Below are 19,539 nucleotides of genomic sequence, written 5' to 3'. Positions count from 1 at the left end.
AATTTATAGTCGGTGACATTATTTGAAGCGCGACTACAAGGCCTGTTTGGCGGCGTTGATTTTCTATGCTTAAATTCAGCGTATGAGAGGCTTATTATGGCGTCATAGCTTTTTTGTTCATCGAACACGAATCGCTTGATATCCGCGAAAAAACTTTATTGTGAAAACTTCAATCCTCGGTTGATACTTTGCACTCTGCCGAAGGCACAAACGGGCAACTACTTTTTTCACAGCGACCCCTGTCGCATCAGCTGCTTTTTACATTGCGTTTCACTTGGTCCACCACTACCGATTTAACTAAAAATACTCCAAAATTTTCACGACGAAAAACAAAAATTGAAGGGGTCAATTTTTTTTTGCTTTTAGAGGTTGTCTTGTCTCTTCGTCTGTGATGTACAATATATCAACTTATTTTTCCTCAAGTCAGTCAGCGGAAAACTTTTACACTATCTCATCATATTCCTCTGTACACGCTTACGCCTCGTCAATTTCATTGCCATAATATCCACTCTCTCGTTATCGGGTTTGGAATGTTCAACGACAACCTGCGCCTACGATCTATCAAACGTCAAGCCTGCAGCTTCTTCCTTTGCCGCGCTTTCAAACTTCATTAGAAAATATTGATACTTATTTATACATCATCGTTCAGAGAATAATAGAATTCGGGAATAAAAGAACGGGAAACCAACCGATCTCCCGTAGGCGTCGAACTTGTGCTAAGGTTAGATAATTTCGAAAGTACAACTGTATTTCCATTTGGTATTTATGAACTTTCATGCTGACAAGCTTCGGTTGACTTGCCATAGGTTGCGTACTCTTCTGAAGACCACGTGCAAATATTTCATACCATTTCGACATAGCACTTCAGCGAACGGGATGCCATCATCTCGCAACCAACAGCTTTGCGCGTACGAATCATTTCGAAGTACCTGCCGTGCCGTGCATTAATTCAGGCAGCCGCGGACGTCGGCATCGTGATGCCGTTCGAATACCCTACGGTGCCGCACTCCCCTGGCGCCATGGATGAAGTTAATAAAAATTAGAACCGGACATCTTCCCGAAGGACGCGGCCATCCTGCTATTTTCGTTCCGTAAATATATTTACAATGTTCACAAACTCTCTTAAGCATTTTTTTAGGACAACAATTCCTTTTGAAAACGTACCGACAATTAATGAACGCTTTTCGACAGCACTATTCACCCAAAGCGTCACGGTCTAGGGCGGGCCCATAGATGTTCACTGGCGGCTGCATTAAGCCGCTCCAGCGATCACTTCCATATGTATATCCTGACACCATATCGTAGTCAGTCTTGGTCGAGATTTCGAGGTACCGTTCTGCATAAACATTTTGTCATTTAAAAATACGCTGTCTGTCTCTTCTTGTAAAATATCATCGCAAAAAGATGCGCTTAAACTGAACTTTAGGCTTACGATGGTCTATGGCAGCGCGTGCTAACCCTAAAAAATAATAATAATCATAAAAAGAATAACATGGCTAGGGGTGATGGTGGCCTTCAAAGACTGTTGTTGTGTCACAAAAATGAAACCCGCTATAGCATCGTTTTTGGTTGCAATAGTCTGAATAGAAAGAGAAAAATGGTTCTGAAACTCAATGTTTTTTTGGACAACGAGGGAAACATGGATGGAAACAAGCTCGGAGGCACAGATATCGTACGCTAAAGTGGCTACTACAATAACTTCACTCAAATACCATCGAATATCTATGGACATTGTTTAAGTAGCTATGCTAAAAACCGTTAGCCGATAATGAACGCTAATTAAAAAGACTGAACTCTCGAAAAATCTAGAACTGTGCCCCATACTTGTCGACAGTGCACACTGAAACACTCAAGTGTGATACGCAAAACCATAAACGAATACATAGGTCAATAGAAGACAAGTGCCTTAATTCTTTGGTAAGGATTCCGTCGGCAAAGAAATGGCCTAATACATTGGTTTTCTTAGCATTTATGTCTTGCAGTTAATAAAGCAAATCAAGTACGATCGTTGGATACTCTTAGCTTTGCCTCTAGGAGATTTTTATTTATAATAAACAGAAATATACTGAGATATCTAGGTGTACTCCCTAAACATTGTCTGCTTTACTGACCGTATATAATAAATATCCAAGGTCTTCCACTTCATGTTTTACATTATATATCATACGGCGAGATAAGGAAAACTATATCGGAATATGATATATGATAATATCTGTCACGTGTTTCTAGTGCAGGGTTACGGATCCTGGCTCTCCGGATCCGCAATACTCCACGCGTGCTCGCTTGTAGCAGCAGGTAAATACAGCATTTAGTGAGCCGACAGGATGAACGGCTCCGATGTCCCACTTACAGTTCTAATGTGTTGCTGTACATCATCGAGGAAATCGATGGCGGAGCGTCAACCGAGACAATAATTGTTAAGGACTACGAGAGCTCGAAAAATACACGCCAAAGTGTGAAGAACTTCCTTGAGCCGTCTGACTCCATATGCGTTCAGGAAGAACATAGAATAACTTGATAAGACGCTGCAACAATAATAGGCGACCTTAGATTGTCCATATGAGGCTGCTCCTCATAAAGATGACGTGTTTGCTCTTGTTGTAGTGCGCCATTGGTCTCAAGCATGATTGAAATTTAACATAGTTGAGACAAAGCATTTGCGTAACTGTGGTCCGACTTAATCTAAAGTAGTGCTATTACCATAAGGAAAACAGGTTTTCAAATAAATTAGACAATGTCTTCCAAACAGGGAGTTAGCAATAAGTGAGACATTATTTATAAATAACCATTAATAAACAACGCCTGCGATAGTGTGACAGCTCACCGTCCTAGCGGACCGGGTTTGGAACTGTGCATTGCCAAAGACCAAATCGTTGGTCATGCTTAGCTATCCATGCTTAGCTAGTTCCGGGCGTAAAACTCGAAACAAGTTTATTCTCTATTTAGTAATAAGTTCTCTAAAATAAATTCAGCAGATCCCAAAGACTCAGCGAATTGAATTAGTAGCGGGCTATCCTTTGTCGTATCCACTGTTTTGTACATAAATCGTCAACTCGACAATCCTGCCCTCTACCGGACGGTGATATTCTGGAAGTTTATTATTCAAAATTTTCCAGGATATCACCGCACTAATTTCGGTAGCCGAGCCGCAATAGTGAACGTCCAATCATCCTTATCTTTAGATTAGTTCAAACCTCTTAGATTCGAATTGGCTACTATAAGTGGCTGTGTCCTTAACGTATGGCAAAGATGGTCAAGTGCTCATCGATGAAGCGACAAAGAAAATCCGCGAGGGATTCTTTCCCTTGCCTCGTATTGGGTAAATGCCTAAATATTTATCTCTTAGAATAAGCTTTCGTTCAACGAACCGTATTGTCAGTATAGAACCTGTGGTCAGAGATACCTAGTAGCAAGCAGAAAACTAAAAAGAATCCGCATTATCGTCAAACCGATATGTACTGACATTTTATTGAATGAGGCTGTTGGATAGAATAACCCTGATTCATCGAATAATAAAAAATGTGACGACCTATGGCATCTTAGCTCTATGATATTAACAAAAAAATCTATCCCCTTTGCTTGCCTTGATTGCTCGGTGAACTCAAGTATCTGTGACCGTTCTCTCACGGGATGTTTCTAGGCCGCGTGAAACGATATTGCATGGTTTCTGTTGGAGGAGTGTTACGAAGTGACTAACATTGTCTTATCAAAAATGAGTCATCATTGAGGAAATGCCCCTGGGCACAGTTGATAGTCCCCCTACACCACCATATAAATTGCCTACTATGGCGTGCAAAATGTTCACCTCCTTTAAATGCGCCGCGTCTTAACCAAATGAACGGCTTTATATTAGGAGCCGTCAGGGTTCTGAAGAGGACAAAGCAGCGCTATGCATGATGCGGCAACGGGCGCTTTACTATAGCGGTTTGTCATGGCACGAACGTTTAAAGCAATGATGTCTACGTGTAAAAATACTCCCAAAACGCATTTTAAGATTGCGCCGGTATATTAGCAAATGGACATTTTAATTATTCAGGGCTTAATCTCTCACATTGCATCTCTGTTTATGTTCTTGCGTGAAATAGAATTATGGCTACAGAAAAAATACCAAAATCTCATGTTTCGCTCAAACTGCTAAAATGCGGGGGGTGTATTGTGTTTTCGACAGTGTTGTTTCGACTCTGAAAAAACCTTGATTTAATCTCTACATACAAAAACACCGTTCGGCTCTGCAAAGAAATCAAAACGATCTACAAATGTCTTATAGTTCCTTATTTGTTACCAAAAGACTTAGGTTCCTACACATACATACCCACGACGTAAAAAAGAGCTTAATGCTTATGGAAAAACAAAAAAAGGCCTTTGTTGTAGGTTAGCAAAGCTAGTGGGACTAAAGGTCTACCTAACTGGACCTTGATATGATCATTTGGTATTTCCTTGCCTTTTTCAAATTGTTCATTAAGGCGGCGTGTTTGACCAAGGAGAAAATAGCCATCTCGATGAGCATCTCTCGCGGGCTGTGGAGCGGGTAAATCGTGATGGAGCCCTACTCAGGGGTAGGGAACTGCAGTCGATCTCCTTTAAAACAAATCCGGGAGACAGTTTTGTTGCTTCGAAATGCGGTAAGTACAAAAGCCAACACCGAAATATTTATAAAGTAGGAAAAAGCAAAAATGCATAAACATAGCGTTCGCACAAAGGCACAAATCTTCTTTCGCTGTATCCATACGTTTCAAGCTTATGTCTGCAGTGACGCGTCGCTAGACAAGCGATTTGGCCATTTGCCCGGTGTTACTAATGCCCTAACAATATCTAACGCATAACTGGAAGTTAATGCTAGATTTTTTACTTGAACTTTTCAGTTAACATATATAGTGTTTTACATCCCTTGGTGCCTCATAACGGTACTCATTTTGGATATCTTGAGTACAAAGGTATAAACAACTAAGATTCACAGTGTATGCAGAGACGACAATAACAATAATACAAGGTCGGTAAAGGGCAAATGATATAGTGGTTTTCCGTTCAAGGCCATTTCAGACACAAACACACACAGAAAATGCCTATTCGCTAGAATGTACGACTTAGCATTCAGAGAGAGTAACATAACTATATCGAATATTGCCTCTAGACTTTCATAGAATGTCCTTCTCTTTCAGTGCAGGAGTCACATTGGCGGAACATTTTATCCGAGGGATATTATGTAGGTTGTAATGTGATTGTCATACGTTTTTATTTCATCTAAGAAATAGTTCGATCCGGAAACGAATCTTAATTCCACCTCAGTAGAAAGGCTGCAAACTATTAAGTGCAATAGGCATTTTTTTACTATGCCGGCGGTTATTTTTTTTTTAATTTACCATGCAAAAATTTTTCCTGAGACTAATCAACGAATTTCAACAAGCTTATTGTCTAAAGATAGGCGAAAACTATGTGTATAAAGCTGATACTAATGCAGGTTCTTTGATTTCACAGATTATTGATTAACGCGTCCTACACGCGTAAAAACCGCACGAGTTTGGCGGGCTGTGGCCAGGATGGAATGCGTTTAGGCAGGACCAAATAAATAAGATAATGATTAAAGATGGACGAAAGCGTTTCGCCTACTCTTTATAGATATAATAAACTAAACCTTTGAGCTATAACACTGTTAATGAACTCTCAAGCAAAGGTGTTGTATATTTTTCTAATATAGATCTCTTTTTTTTTCTATATGCGTGGTCATTCCAATGTGCTTGATTGATTGATGATCAATGTTGGACTGGGTTCGAACATCGATAATAAAAACGGTCAACTCATTCATATGATGACCCAGTATGTGAACTGGCTCGGCAAGGAGTGGTAGCGCTCGTAGGCCCCACGTCGTGGCAAGTGGCCACGTACGTGGCATCTGCGGCCGCTCGTCTTCACGTGCCTCATCTAAAGACATCTGCCGGAGGATTCCGTGAACGACGAAGTCCATTTTCACTGCAGCTGCACCCGGCCGTAAATCAGCTGAATAAGGCCTACTATGATCTCATTAAGAGCCGCAAGTGGAAGTCGTTCGCCGTGCTCTACGATAATGACAATGGTGAGAGAACTTAGCGGGTGCAATATTAGTATAGAAGCCATATATATAACTAACGATTACCAAAATGAATAAGCAAAAAAGGCTGTTAGATAAAAAGGCCGTTTATGTGCGTGCCAAACGGAGTACAATTTTGCGTTGTGTTCGTTTAACGGGTTCGTCGTTGTAGTGACCAGTCATGATGACTAAAAAGATGAATGCCAATGCTAATATTTATTTGTCAGAGTAGTGCTTGATCCGTTCAAATTTTCCCATTAAGAAAAAAGCTAAGTACCCGTACCCAACATAGTTCAGGTACTTTAAGCCTCGTTACCGCTTTGGCATTCTCAATACCTCTAACGTGCTAGCACGTACAATTTTCATATGTTCATACATAACTTGGTCACTGTATATAAGCAATGCCTGAGGAACGCGTACATAGACACGCCCCTTCAAATATTTGATTGCCCCTTGACAGCGAATTTTCTTGAAAAAAACCATAATTTCTAAAAAAATTATAGAGAGAAAGAAGCAGGTACAGACAGAAACGAGGTATTTCGAGAGAGGATGAGCATGTCGTTCACAAGGTATAACGTATCGGTTTGCGACGGACAAATAAGCCAACACCGAGGCAAAGAGCAGCGCCTTGCTAATGGATAGAGGTGTGAGAGATCCTACTGCAGATTCGTACCGTCCGTAGTAAAAGAAGAGTAATACAAGCGTGGCCTGGGTAGCTGGCGGGTTGTAGGCCTTCATGTCCCGTACAGACAACGTTTGTTTCGCTTGCTTGTTACAAGCACACAGAGTGTAGAGAGCGCGCGAACAGAAAATTTCGCGCTATGATGAAAGGCCAGGTTGTGGCGTACCGCTGCTTCTTCTAGCAGGTGCCGGTTCGACTAGCCGTGGAACGTAATTGGTGTCAGCCAGCCAACGTCTTCTTACCATACTGCTTCTTTTGCTATCGTCTCGTCGACGACATTCAACCTTCCGTCCGCTTTCCCCGTTCCAGACGTAGTGGGAAACGAAAACGACTGGCATCGCATCATCATATAACGATGGGAAACGAAGAACACCCAAAGCGAGATGCGTACAACTTAAGAGCAGCACAAGCAGCGCTAGGAGTCAACATACAACGCTAAAAGTACAACGACCCCATCGTTACCACTACCATCACGACGACGGGCGCCATCACATGCTCCACACAATGCTGTGATCCGTCGACTACCATTCAAAAGCAAACAGACAGGTCGACTGGATAGGAGTGTGAAGAAGGACACAATGAATGAGCAGGAAGACCAAAGGACTACGACAGGGCCGAGGGCAGTCTCTGGTATCTAGCAGAAAGCGGAAAACCGTGAGGCAGTGAACGCCAACCAGCGTCGATCAGTGTCGGTAGCTACTGGATGACGTTTCCGAAAACGGTCCAAAATATTCCGAGAGGAAAGTGTGGCTTTCTATTGCTAGCCTAGCGTTGCTTATACGAGAATGAGTAATAAGAGCCAATACGACGCGAGGCACAGTTGGTGACCTTGCCCGCCAACGCGAACATCATTATCGCGCACAGCATGACGAGTTACAGCTGCGAGATTGCAAGTGGAACGCATTCACTGACGTAGGGAGAAGATCAGCAAGAAAAGGAAAACGCGGTGATGAACAGAGAACGTTCCTGCGGGTTGAGGAACATATTGAGCCAAAAAAAAGGATAAGATATGAAGAGGGTATGCTCATCTTACTTAGTCTCAAATTTTTGATGACTATGCTATTTATCAAGGCAAACAGATGAAGTAGAAAAAGAAAGAGCTAAGCGACAGATATAAGCTACCTGGTGCAAAAAGTCGAAGACGTTATAGTTAAATACTTAATTTAGATAGATAGCTAAATAATAGTTCAAGCCAGCTACGAGACTGAGATTCGCGAACGAAACAAATATAAAATGTCGATGGTACGTAATCCTCTATTTTATTTTCCTACTACCAAAACCACCTCCTCGTATAAGTTACGTTGAAACTTGAAATGGTAGCAATTTTATTATTGCTCTTAAAACATCGAGTCACGTGCAATGACTCGAAGGTACCTCAATATAGTAAATTAAATAGCGTTGGAACAAAAAACAATGGCGGAAATTTGAAGCGCCATATTTTGCGTTAAGGCCTTTGTCAACCTGTCCTAAAGAGAGATTTTCAATAGCGTATTTTTTAGGTTTGAGGATCTTGAGGAACATAAATTAGATCTCGTTATACCAAACGCCTGAGTTCCTTAATCTAATTATATATACATAGAAACTAGTTGCAACTAATGCAGAAAAGTATTTGAAAATTTGGTACAAATACTAACTATTAAAAATGTTTTGTTAAATAAGGTATATATGTAAAGTACGCGTAACTCCGATTCACAAGATTCCAACAGGCTCTGCAGGTGATAGTCGACACTACTTATGGAATAGAGTTGTGAAATGGTGCCTTTTTTTCTTTGGTATATTGGATATTTCATTCCACTGCCGTAGAGGTATGAAGCGTCTGCAAGAGTGTGTAGTTAAATGACTTATATATTTAACGGGTTAATAAGACGATGTCTTACAAGGTACGCAATAGAATGAAATTATATTTATCAATCAAAGGCAACGGTGTAAACCTGTGCTAATTTTGGCTCTCCAATGGACGTGCTTGCGTGCAAAAAACCAAGGGTGCCATGAAAATGGTTACCGCAGCTTACACAAGATACAGGTTTGTACCGAATTTGACCAAGGAACAATAATCCGCTGAGGCGGTCGTATCATTAATTTTTTAGATGTACTGCAGTAATCAATGTTGACAGCGGCTTCAGAGGAAAGATTGTTGATGTATATAATTATAACAAATTAGATATTCCTAATCCTCATACAGAAGTTTTCCGATGCGTAATTTAGAAACGGTCCATGGCAATCGCGTAGTTCCTCAATCATAAGTTATTGCTAATTATTTAACACATATGGTCCCTGTGAAGGTTGCTTGTAAAAATTTCAACGGTTCCGTCTGCCTACCTGTAATTGATGTAACTCTTTTCCTTTCATTGAAGATAGGTGTACGTTCTTAACTTACTAATTAGTATACTCGAGATTCAAAAAACTGCCATCAACGTATGTTTAGTAATTTATTATGTGGTAAAACAGAAGTGAACATACATCAATTGATATGCCCAAGAGCGTATAGAATCGTCTAGGCTTAAGGATGAATGCTTTAGGCAACCAACCGATGATCCTGTATGCTCTCGAATATTTTGAAATTAGCGGTCTCATTGTACTGCTTAAAGTCGACCAGGGGTAATGAGGTAATCGCTTTCAAAATATCCAAAAACATAAAGGATCGTCTATGAACTAAAACATTCATACTTAAGCTTTTAGTGGCAAGTGACCCCAGGTGATTACTAGATATGGCCAATATTTTTTTAATTGTTTAATTTAAGCGAATCGTGTTGACATATGAACTTTGATCAAATTGCGCAATATACACTTAGGTTCACGTGGTTGATCCTTGAGAAGCTATGATCTGCATACCAAATGATGAGGATGTGTGCTTTTTAGGCAGCTAAAGTAGTCCGATCTTAATTTAAATTCATTCGATTTTGATAGATCATGTATGTTTAGCGCCTCTTTTTATTCGTTTCCAGTGTTTGTCGCGCTGAAAGATGTGCTCAACGCTTCCTTAAATCCTCCAAATGTGCTGATGTACCCATACAACCCCGCGCTATCCTTCAAGAAGATGCTCAAGGACATCGGCAGTAAAAACATCTACAATATCATTCTACACCTTGAACTCACCAAAGTGCCGCAGCTATTCCGAGAGGTAAAGAAGTAACGTGAAAAAAACATTTATAATTTCCATACTGGAACATCGTAGTTCCTATTATCATCGATCAGCCCAATATATAGATGACTGCATGTGTGAGGCATTGTATATTAAACGGAAATTATCAACTGTCCTAATTAAGAAAAAGGTACGAATCTATTATAAGCACGGCTGAAAAGGTACTGCGCATTTTTGTATTTGTATGTACGTGCAGAAAAATTCACTGATCTCATTTTCGCTGGGAACAACTTTCGGCAAAGAACTAGACGTCAGTTGCTGCCATTGGCGACAAGCAATATGTAATTAGCAGTACGATCTAGGCTCCATTGATTCTCGTCGATCAGTGACGTGTGGCACAGGCCGCAGGTAACGAAAGTTCTTTGAAGTACAATATTCAAGCAAGCAAGCAAAAGTTGACATGCTGTTCAGGGTCAAGAGGTCGGCATCACTTTGGATTCCACACCGGCTCATTACGTTACAGCCTTTGGCAACTGGGCAATACGACTGATAACCAAAAATCGATGTAGAAATCGGGCTTTTGACTTGATCGGCTAAATGAGTTTGGTATATGCGGTCAGCATAATCTCCGCTTAAAATTTGTCTCTGCATAACGTCAAAAAGTAAATGAAGAGATAAGCTTCTTTTGCGTCTTCAAACAGCCTCCTTGTGAAAACGTTATAACGTACATCGATGAAAACCTCTCGCTAAAGACAGCCGATAGTTTAGCTATAAAGTTATAGATTGTATTGGAACTAACACTCCTATTTTTCAAGCTATGGTGATTAGGGATTAAGCAAAATGTTAGAAGGATGACGAACGCTTGCTACCGTTGATACCTCTCATATCGGCGTCTACTCGTTGGCAGGAAATAGTAATGTTTATCTGTCCATTTCTCTTCTTTTCCTCTGGATCATCCTCAGATCATTCAAATTTAGAGGAGAATGAGAGACGATTTTTTTGATGTTGATGAGGTGAGGTTGTCGCATGTAAACGCATCAGAACCGACGAGCCTTTTCTATACGAACCATAAACGTAATATAATACGGAACTTATAACTATATAGTTACAGTAATGCAATATCCGGTTGGCTTTGTATGTTATCTCTCTGTTGTTAAGTTTTTGTGTTATCGTTCCATATGCTTAAGTATGTGGTTCATTGTCCATATTTAGCGTTTTCACTGGAATATAGCTGCCATATTAGTATTGTGATATATTACCGTAGGTAACTTTCTTATATTTATCAAAATAAGAAAAAAGCTATATTATGCATAAAGAAATTCAAAGGAAATAACGTTTAAGTCACTGTATGTTTTTCTTTATGCTCTATATATTTCCCCTAAATATATAGGGCTCGTTAAATGTGCTCTGATTGTACGGACATAGTTACACGTTGAAGTCATGAAATACTTGAAAGGAACTGAAAGTTTTTTTAACATGCTTAAGGCCACAAACCTCTGTCGGCAATAGGGAACAACAAGAGAATATTTACTTAAAATATGTTATGTTCATCTCTAGGATACCTAATAATTAGGCAACATATAGGCTACCAATGCATAACCATTTTTGTGCATAAGTTTAGCATGCTTGAATGATAGATGGCGCTGTAACTACAACTTCGATAATCGCAGCTTGTTGTCAAAGATATTTAAGTTATATTGTAGCTGCCCCGGTTGTCATTTACGCTGAGCACACTTCATTGATTACGAGATTTGGAATCGTTGCTATGTTTCAGTTTGGAATATAGAGATTTCCATTACTTTGCGCTATTATCTATTATCTAAGCTAATTTTGCCATTATTTATAAATTATATATCGAGTATTGATATATTATAAATATTCCGCTTCGGAGGGTATGCCACGTTTCCACGTAGCCTGAAGATGTGCGTACGTTTCCAATACATTTGCACATGGCCACACAATCTGAAGATCTTCACACACCGTTTTCTATAAACTGTTGATGTAATTATCCTCAAACCATAAAATAATTAATGTGGTGCAAAAGCTGATGAACTGCTGGATAAGGACAAATTAATTCCAAACATATCTTTAATAGCTGAATATGAAGCTTGAACTTAATCGGTTCGCATATTATTATATACTTGTATGAAGTAGACTTCAGAGCTTTCTAAGATGGCGTTGTAGTGTCATTTAAGAAGTGTCGTCGATCGATCCGGCCCAAACTGTGGCTCAATTAGAAAACTTTGGTCTTAAGGCTTGAACGATTTAGATAAAGCCTTGACCATGACCTTAAATGTTAATTTTAAGCTTCTAATTATATATGGTTTCATTCTAGGCGGAGGAGGTGAATCAAACGACACTCTACCACGACTATATTGTCATGGGCCTCGTGAGTACCATATACACGTATCCCAACTTCCGATTATTATCTACATTTTATACTTTCCGATGTTTTAATTTAAGCACAAAAGAAAAATATTACGTATAGTATCGACTATCATCGATCATAGCGTCCAGACGAAAATTATTGTCTCCGCGGAGCTGTTATCAATTTACGGTACTCTCGCCCGTCTGCCGTTGACAGCGTCTGGGTTACTGGTCAGCTGTCTCAAACCATGCACTTACCTTTACATCCAATTGCCGCGGTTACTCGTATTATTTGTGCATAAGACTGTACAAGTATTGCCAATGAACTATGGAAGGGATACGCGCCAGAGTAGACATACTGGTCTTTGTGGGCACGAGGGGTTGTTTGAAGAAGGCTATATATATTACATAGGATGCACCCCCAAACAAGCTCAAGGCGAAACCATCCAAGCGCAAGTGAAGACTTGGGGACGCCAGCTCGCATACCGGCACAGCTAAACCAGGCTGGCCCAGTGCTCTTAGGTAGCGCGACGGGTAAAATCGTGACCATCTGACAGCGGTATCCTAGCCGACAGAGCTAAGCCCAACGAAAAAGAGGATAAGTTAAAGGATGTGAAGAAGGAAAAAGATGTTACTGCAAGTGAGCCGGTGACGGGCTGGAATTTGTGCTTCTCTTTCGGTATCCTACTTTTATCCTCTTCAACGCTTCTTTCCCCTCGTTCCTGCAGCCGCCTTGCATTGGACACCGTAAGATTTCATGGACGTATTTTACTGTAGCTTACAACATCTAAGAGGGATGCGCTTGCCAAACCGTCTGCACAGTAGTATATTATTCAGCCTGCCGCTGACAACACAAGGCAACGCTGGTTCTCATGCACTGAGGTCCACAGATATACAAGCATTACTGTGAATGAAATTACTACGTTACCATCAACAGTGAAGACGGTGGGGCGTGATCTAAAACGCGCAAGTGGATGTGTGCGTGTGTGTATGTCTGAGGCCAATGTGTGAACGAAAGAGGGCGAAGGTCCGTTCTACACGCTTGTCTGCTCTTGAATAGGTTCGAAAGTAGCATTTTCTGTATGCATTCCATATCGAAAGATATCCTCTTCCTGAAGACAGGCGCATCCACTGACACAAAACCCCCCACTTCCTACAAGATTTTGCCTATTCTTATGCTCTTCTGCTACTTAAAGCAGAGCAACAAAAGCCTTAGAATGTAAGAAGCTGCAACATAAAACAGAGAGGGAAACAAGGAAAAATAACTATATACATAGATAGAGGTGTAGAGGATAAAGGAATCGCATGACACAGAGTGGCATTGCAAAGGAAGTCTATGACTGTACGACATGTAAGGAAAGCTAGCTGAGTTTTGTTCTGCGTGTTTCAATGACGAGGCGTTCATCGTATTATGCTATGATTTGAACTGATTTCCTTAGTTTGAAAGCTGGAAAGGACCGTAAGAGGCGTACCGTATGCATGACTTTTTTCTCTGAAGTATGGTCAATGTGCTGACTATGATGTGGCTTCATGCAGGTATGTCGTTCTGCAAATGAGATATTCAAATTTTCCAAAAGAAAAACTGAACGAGAAGGACTGCTGTTTGACTAAGTCGTGCCTTTTGTGCGTAGAGATTACAAACCTTTACTAAAAAGTGTACGCAAGTTTTTTCAAAGGAGCGGTCCTCTTAAGTTGAGGCTATTGCCATATAAAATATGACCGCTCTGAGCACGGTGAAGAGGCAGTACATATACATATAGGAGTCGACCAATAACAAGCAAACCAATGCTGGCGGTGCCAGAAACTCTATAAATCAATACGGAAGATATGCAGCCCAAGGACAGTTATGAGGCAAACTACTTATTCTTGAAATTGTGTCTAAATTTGAATAACCGCTGTTTTTTTTCTAATTGATGACTTTTCCTGTGTCTAGGATTTCCACACCTTGGATTTACGCGAGTTCTACTCGCTTAAAGCTAACGTGACCGCATTCCGCATCATCGACCCGGATCGCGTAGCCGTGCAGCTCGTGCGACGCGACTGGGCGCTTACTCAGGGTCTCCAACCGGATTCTGGTGTCAGTGCCAGCCATTCAAAGGGTTTAGGATCGCCAGGAAAAAGGGGTTTAACTGGAACAGCGCTTTTTTGGCGAAAACCCCGTGACCTTAGCAGCGGACTACCAGCTTCTATTGATCAGATGTCGGTAAGTAACTTTCATGGAATTAGAGGCTTGAATACACTGCGGACGTTTTTACTTTTTTAGAGTTGTTAGATAATGGCAAAGAAAGCGAAAAGATGATTTAGGAATTTGTTTATAAAAAAAAAAATAGGGTTTATCCAAGATTGCGTGCAGTGCCGCTTTTAAAAAAAGCCAAAGGTAAGGAGCGAAATCTCTAGGAACCTTGCCTATCAAAGGAAACATCTCGACCTTCGTCGAACGAGACGTAAATCGTTCCAGACGAAATATTTTTTGTGTAAAATGTTCGCTCGGTTGATTTCGGTTTTTTATATTTACCTTAAGAACGACGAAGATCACAAAAAGAAAGAAGTGCATAAGTACTGAGAGGTTCTAAAAGCATCTATTGGTGTAGTTATATATTATTATTATTAAGCACGTTTCAACGGAATAATATTTTTTTTTAACGTAAAATAGATCTCTTAATGTTTGGAAAATGTTACTATTTTTCATTTAATTTAAAGTATTTTGGCTGACGTTTGATCAAAATGGGGCCGTGATACTTATCGAAGACTTTCGTGATGCCTGCATTTCATACCTTTTCCGTGCCTGGCTGAAAAATAATATCAGTGCACATAGAAATAGCCCGCGGCTGAGAAATTATCAACTTATTTTATATTATATATTGTTGAAAAAACGCTGTTTAGTAATTTTTTTGACGATTATTTACGTGCAAAACAGCCATGCTACGGCGATTTGTGCTAATTTTTCTGTGAATTTTCAGCACATCAAAAAATCTTCAATAGATATCGATGATTTTTCTATTTTTCGCTTAGAATTCGAAAATCAATAAGATTAATTTCAGAATACTTTCGGTAAACGGAAAATTTTATGTCAACGACCGAGGCATTTTTGAAAAATCTAACTATACCGTATTAGTGGATGCACCTTAATAAATACAGTTCGGTGAAGAAAATTATCGGTTAATCTTATTGTTCTCGTGAAACACGTACCGTTATCACCATGTATATTTGTGTTGGTTCACTACTATCCTCCTAGATGCTTTGTTCTGGACAAAGCATACGTTTCTACAGACGTTTGATTTAATATTTCTGTGTTCGTTTCCCTGTTGTGCGGTTGATTTTAACAAGAAGGCAAATACGATCTGTTCGAGGAAACTTCCCTTAAAGGAAAACCATTATCTTCGTTAAAATCTTGTCTTTTTATTGTCTCGCCAAAAAAATATTCATCAGCACAAGGCAGGCACATTTGCGTCGATACCTGCGTAAACGGGGCCGACAGAAAAACAACAAACGGGTTTTCGAAAGTCAACCTAAGTGTAACCACATATATTGTTCCGCGTGGATAGAAGTTTTTTGGCTCTAGCATTAAGATAAGCATATCACTTAGTAATAAACACAGTTAGAATTTGCTTGTTGCTAAAAAAACGCTTTTTATGTCTTGACAAAACAGATTGGATAAATGTTGAAAGAATGTATGTCTAGCTTATGCAAACCATTACAGTATTCGCAATAAAAACACCGCTATCAGAACAGGACTATGTAATCGCTTTTTGCTACAAACAAACAAGCCTTCATAGGCTAAATTCAGGACTCTGGCCAGAATTGTAGAATAATAGATATTTTTTACAATTCTCAGCTTTAGAGCACTATTGATTATTAGAAAACAGAACTAACTGTTTTGTCATAAGCATATTTACCAAGCTTCGCAATCGATAGCATTGTAGATCTTCTTAATGAAAGTCAACGAAGCTTACCCCTCTCCTCTCTAGCACCGCCTAAAAGCAAGAATGAGTGTTATTCTCTAATTAAGGAGTCCGTAAAATATTGCGCAGACTTACATTCCTAAAAGCGTTAATTATGTCTGAATAGGAGCCGGTAACATTTAGAGTAATGGTGGTTGCATATTAACAGAGTTTGTACATAGTTTTAAACAATATCAGCGCGTGTGACAGACTAGGGTCAATCGAGCTTTTTTGAATCTCCCTTGGGGGGGGGGGGGGGGGCGATTATGACCCACCAGTCCACCATTTGCTTTGGCCTGCCCTAGTAAGTGCTCTACCGAAAATATACTAGACTGCCTATAGATTTTTGCGCCTTTGAAATTCTATACGGTGATAAACACATTCATAAGTCACCTCGAACACAGTTATGACGTACACCCTAGAATATACCTATATTTATATATAGAACAGAATGTTTCAGTAGGGCGGTCCTCACAGTCTGTGTATATGTATATATTCTCCGTGTGTGATTATGAAAAACACATAGGGGGGGGGGGGGGCACCGTTCGAAGACCATTGACAAGTGCGGAATATTATCAAATAAAAAAACACCAACGTTGGTAGTTCTTTTCCTTCTTACGAATCTCACTTTTCAATCGATCAGAGGTTTGGGAATATCACTACCAGGCCGAAGAAAATCGTTACTCCTACAGCCAAGCAGACACCTGAACGTACGTATGTGATGCAGCGACTACTGAACAACAGTTAGAAGCATGTTTGCTCCTATGATTGTCAAGAGGTTTTTACGTTGATGTCAGTCCTGTCAGCAGTATTGTAATACTTTCGAGTTCTCGGCATGATATCGAAGGCATAGCAGGTAACAGTATTTGCAAAAATACGTATCTCTGAAATAATGATAATGAATGTTACAGAAGACGTTACAGAACCCACGGACCGCATATCTGGTGAGTGTACAGCTTATGGTGTTGTCTTAGTGTTAGAAAATGTAGCGTCAAAGTCGGATATTTTCTTCTATCTAAGAACTTCTAATAAATTGGAGATATCCAAATTTTTCTGGCAGTAAGTATAGTTTACGACAAACAGCGGCGTATCTGCCAGTGCGTAGTCTGATCGCTTCTTTATGGACGGATGCAGTCCCACTGGAAGGAAAATTTAGCCTTTTCTATGCGTAAGATGCATAGACAGAAAGGTTATCCCAACATGGCTCTATCTCATCAGAGGATATCTGGAGCATCTTATCTAGGAGGAATGAAACGAGGTAGTCAACAGGTCTCCGCAGTCCTTCGATCACAGATGAGAATATAAAAGCTTTCTTTTCTAGGTGCGCTGCAAACGATCTACCACTCGGAGTTAGCGGGTTATCCAGTACTTCTTCGTTTAGTCGAAGTGTACCTACATTTGATAACTGTCCCCTTTGTTTGAAGTTTAGGACTTGCGATTTCTATGCGTTGATCTCTAGTCTGATCTCTGATACGTAAATGAAGACAGAGAGTATTTGTTACAAATGGTGTGTACGCCGGAAAATCATCTGTGTGCATGAAAGCGTTCACTGATCTGTGCTTATCTGTCATTCTTCGTAATCAGTATCAAATACCGGATCGCAGTGGGGTTGTCGTTTCACGGAAATTCATTCATCTCAGGGTTTAGGGTGTGATTTCTTGATTGTTTACTCTAATTTATCTCTTCATCTGCTGTCGTCATTTGAGCAGGCATTTTCATACATTGCCTTCTATCTTGCCTGGCCAGAACACTGTTAAATTAGAACTGTAGGCGACTCGGATCGACACGGGTTGATATACGCTATTCTCGTGCCTGGCGCAGACACAAGTGAGATTGTTACTGCTCCTAGTTTAGGAGTTGGCTTTCCCGCCGGCTGTTTACGTTTAGCCTGCGCTATGATGCGTTCTAATAAAATTTTTGTGTGCTGTAGTAGGACGAATAAATGCTGACGCCTAACCTCAATGTTTCATAATCTTAGTTCCCGAGCAACCGTGGTTCCGCCGCGGCCTAGTTTTCCTGGTTTTTATTTGCTCTGTATATAACTGGAGCAACCTTGTGATGAGTTCGTGATACAATTCGACATCTGGATGCACGAGTGCGCTAATATAGTGAGTGTCATTAGTTGCAAGCAACACTGGCTAGTATTCTATTAAAAACCTTGTTGATTCCCATAGGAATGTCCAAGTCAGTGGGTATACGCCGTATGATCGCTACTCCTTGACTGACCCCATATTTTTTGTGGAATAATCCTATGCTTGTTTTAGGCATATGGAAAAAAAAGCATACGACAAACAATCCCATTGGTTTCAGGACCGTTGAAAATCAGTCGACGGTGTGTTACCCAAAAATCATGGTCACCTACAGTTCCGAGTAAGGAAAACGTTCTACTGCTCGCTTGCTTGTCCTGTCACACATTTAAGTTATATAGTCCTCGTTTTCACAGTACTGTCGCTCTATGTACGGAATCAATTTAATGACCGGCTCTCGAGGCGATCCCGGCTATCTTACGCACATCGCGACAATCCTCTTTGATTCAATGGAAACGTAGTCATCCTCAGTCTTCAGCCGATCAGGGGGACTGTACAACATTGGTACAGAGGCGATCTCGTGTGTTTGTATGCGTTGCCAGGTAATGATGGAAGTTTCGCAGTGAAAATACTCATATTTTGGTAAGAACTAACACATGTCAGTGTCTTGATAAACGAACTAAAACAGAAAGCTTGCTAAGGTGTCGGAATCTTTAGAGTTGCATTGAGCAATTATTAGAAGTTCATCTTTCTTTGTTTTGAGGACAAGTGTTGCTCGTATTCTACCATATTCCACTTTTACATACCATATACCGTATTTGGATTTGCGTATAAGGAACTGCTTATTTCCTCTCAAGCCTGTTTACAGGCTGCATCGACGTAATTACTCCTCATGTTCTAGTCTGCCGTATTTTCGATGCTAATGTGGATCGGGCCCCACCACCTCAAAAAAAATTAACTGTCGTGAAGACTATCGCCTTGGCGACGGTCTCACTAGTCTCAAAGATCGCTTTGTAGAAGTAGCCATAATCTTTCGGTCTGCTTGTTACATTGGTGAGACATAAAGTATGTACCGTTTCTTTTTCTTTGCTCCCTGTACGTCATTGGCCTTTCTGTGTGATGGCGAAAGCTGTGGTTCGAGTTAGGACGGATAACTTCGAATCGATATGGACCCTTTACACTTTGTTCTGGATGTTATTCTGTTTTATGCGATCGTCATATAGACAGTGTTCTATAATAGCTATAAGTGCAGTCCTATATTTCATGAAGTCATCTGCGTATTCCATATGATGGTTGTAGGAGGCATGTTCCTTGGCAGTTTTCAAAGGATTTCCTTCATTCCATTCATACCACGTGGTGATTTGTTTTTGACCGAA

At 40.3% G+C, this 19,539-nt stretch overlaps 1 protein-coding gene and 1 long non-coding RNA gene across 4 annotated transcripts in view; one reads left to right on the top strand and one right to left on the bottom strand.

Moving 5' to 3' along the window:
* LOC111250771 (glutamate receptor ionotropic, kainate 2-like) overlaps positions 1-19,539 on the top strand; it is a 112,674-nt gene that overhangs the window by 61,001 nt on the left and 32,134 nt on the right. For both annotated transcript variants that reach the window (XM_086991621.1, XM_086991622.1), the window contains exons 3-8: positions 4,464-4,622; positions 4,863-4,934; positions 5,816-6,070; positions 9,692-9,867; positions 12,164-12,217; positions 14,129-14,398. In XM_086991621.1, the coding sequence (XP_086847747.1) occupies positions 4,464-4,622; positions 4,863-4,934; positions 5,816-6,070; positions 9,692-9,867; positions 12,164-12,217; positions 14,129-14,398 (986 nt within the window). The remainder of the gene's footprint in view (positions 1-4,463; positions 4,623-4,862; positions 4,935-5,815; positions 6,071-9,691; positions 9,868-12,163; positions 12,218-14,128; positions 14,399-19,539) is intronic.
* Positions 15,570-19,539, bottom strand: part of LOC111250772 (uncharacterized) — a 40,890-nt gene continuing 36,920 nt past the window's right edge. Inside the window, exons 6-7 of one of the 2 annotated variants that reach the window (XR_015329396.1) lie at positions 16,092-16,169; positions 15,570-15,652 (exon numbers count right to left, since the gene is read on the bottom strand). This is a non-coding gene — a long non-coding RNA (uncharacterized LOC111250772). The remainder of the gene's footprint in view (positions 15,653-16,091; positions 16,170-19,539) is intronic. The other variant, XR_015329395.1, reaches the window with a different exon arrangement.

The sequence above is a fragment of the Varroa destructor genome, unplaced genomic scaffold (genome assembly GCF_002443255.2).
Source record: "Varroa destructor unplaced genomic scaffold, Vdes_3.0 BEIS01000005.1, whole genome shotgun sequence".
Lineage (NCBI taxonomy): Eukaryota > Metazoa > Arthropoda > Arachnida > Mesostigmata > Varroidae > Varroa > Varroa destructor.
The sequence above is the reverse complement of the archived record's forward strand: the minus strand, read 5'-3'. Positions and strand labels throughout refer to the sequence as shown.